Source organism: Nanorana parkeri, unplaced genomic scaffold (assembly GCF_000935625.1).
Source record: "Nanorana parkeri isolate BGI_ZX_2015 unplaced genomic scaffold, ASM93562v1 scaffold355, whole genome shotgun sequence".
In the NCBI taxonomy this organism is placed as follows: Eukaryota; Metazoa; Chordata; class Amphibia; order Anura; family Dicroglossidae; genus Nanorana; species Nanorana parkeri.
This window is the reverse complement of record NW_017306623.1, coordinates 919,177-920,758: the sequence shown is the minus strand read 5'-3', so window position 1 is coordinate 920,758 and position 1,582 is coordinate 919,177. Positions and strand designations below refer to the sequence as shown.

The 1,582-nt window shown below is 47.4% G+C and overlaps 1 protein-coding gene across 1 annotated transcript in view; it reads left to right on the top strand.

The window, feature by feature from the left end:
- The first annotated feature begins 275 nt into the window (after window positions 1–275).
- The window catches only part of BAMBI (BMP and activin membrane bound inhibitor), a 7,933-nt gene continuing 6,626 nt past the window's right edge, over window positions 276–1,582 (top strand). The window contains exon 1 of the mRNA XM_018558731.1: window positions 276–444. Within this exon, the coding sequence (XP_018414233.1) occupies window positions 378–444 (67 nt within the window). The 5' untranslated portion in view covers window positions 276–377. The remainder of the gene's footprint in view (window positions 445–1,582) is intronic.

The following is a 1,582-nucleotide window of genomic DNA, read 5'->3' as shown; positions in this document are numbered from 1 at the left end:
ATTGACAGCTAGACAGTCCAGCCAAAGTCGTGTGCCCAGCGCGTCCGGGCGTGGTCTATCAGCGCCGCGGCCAATGGGCGGGCGAGTGGGCGGGGTGGAGCGCGTGTAGCTCCCGGGTCCACGTTCTTATGCTCAGTGCTGGCCGCGGCGGACTCAGTGTGTTGCATGGCTCACTCGGGTCTTGGATTGTATCGTTTGGATTATCGCTCCGTACGGTGATCGGTAGTGGAGGAGTCTGGGGAGGCTCTTCTGGTCCCTGCACCGGACGAGGTTGCCTGTGGTCTCTGGGTCTGCATGTCCCCTGCCTTGGATGGTGACACTTTCCTCGCACAGCCCGAGAAGACGTTCAGCGGAGCCGGGGAGAGCAGGGCTTGTCAATGGATCGGCTAATCTCCATCTGGCTACAACTAGAGCTCTGTGCTATGGCCGTTCTCCTCACTAAAGGTGAGTCACACGTCTACCTGCAGCTCTGCGTGCACTTTCCTTAGCACTGTAGGCATGCTTTGTGCCTTTTTTCTGTTTTCCAGGGACGATCTCGGACTTGGAAATTCTCTTTACTGGCGATCTGGGTTTAAGCAGTGGCTAATGATGGATGTTGCAGCATTGTAGATATATTTCTCCTTTTATTGATCACTTCTGCTTATCTCAAATCGCCTATTAAAATGCACTAGAGCCCATGCAGATCTATTCTCCCAGTATTACAGATAGATCTAAGAGTGTTCCTGATTGTAAAATCCTAGTACATGTTAAAACTGCAGAGCCCCAAGTAGGTGAAGTTGTCTTTTAATTCAGGATCTGAACGCTGGCAGACACTAGGGGGCTCCATGTCCATGGGGCCACATCCTTCTTAGTTCTGATGAACTTCCATAGTGTGCTACTTGGATGGGATTTAAAGCAAGTTACTGCAAAGCATCTTGCTACTCTTACCTATAATTGCCTTGTTTTCCCTGCTCAGCCAGGACATTCCCTCACATCTGTGCATGCCAAGATGTTCTGCAGCGGCACTCTGTTTAATTCATTTTACTTTTAGTGATTTAAAACAAAAAACTAGTTTTGTAGCTTGTACATGTAATGTGTTTGTATAAAAGTAAAATCAGTATGTAAGCAGGTTGATTAAAACTTGCTGTAGCCTTCTTTTTTGGTGCATCTGTTATAATACATATGTTGCTCTTTTATGTAGGATTTTGGAGCATATCACTGCCCTGCTGGTCAGTACCAAAGATACAAGATTGCCAGTCCAGGCATCAGTGTAGCCATTGATGCAACTGAGTATACTAGAACGTATAACTGCCCTTCTGGCCAGAACCAGAGCTACCTGATTGCCAGTCCAGGCATGAAGGTTATGCCTGCTGCACTGGAGTCCACTAGAATTTATAACTGTCCTTCTGGTCATAACCAGAGTTGCCAGTCCAGTCATGAGGGTAACCATTGTAGTAATGGGGATGGCCAAATTTAATATGGCATTCAGCAGCCAGGTGTTCCAGTCCAAAAGTGACCCTGCAGTGTTTTTTTTTTAGTAGCCTGTTTGACAACCAGTGAAATCCTCAGGTGCCATCTGCATCTTTTTTTGCAGCATTGGTTA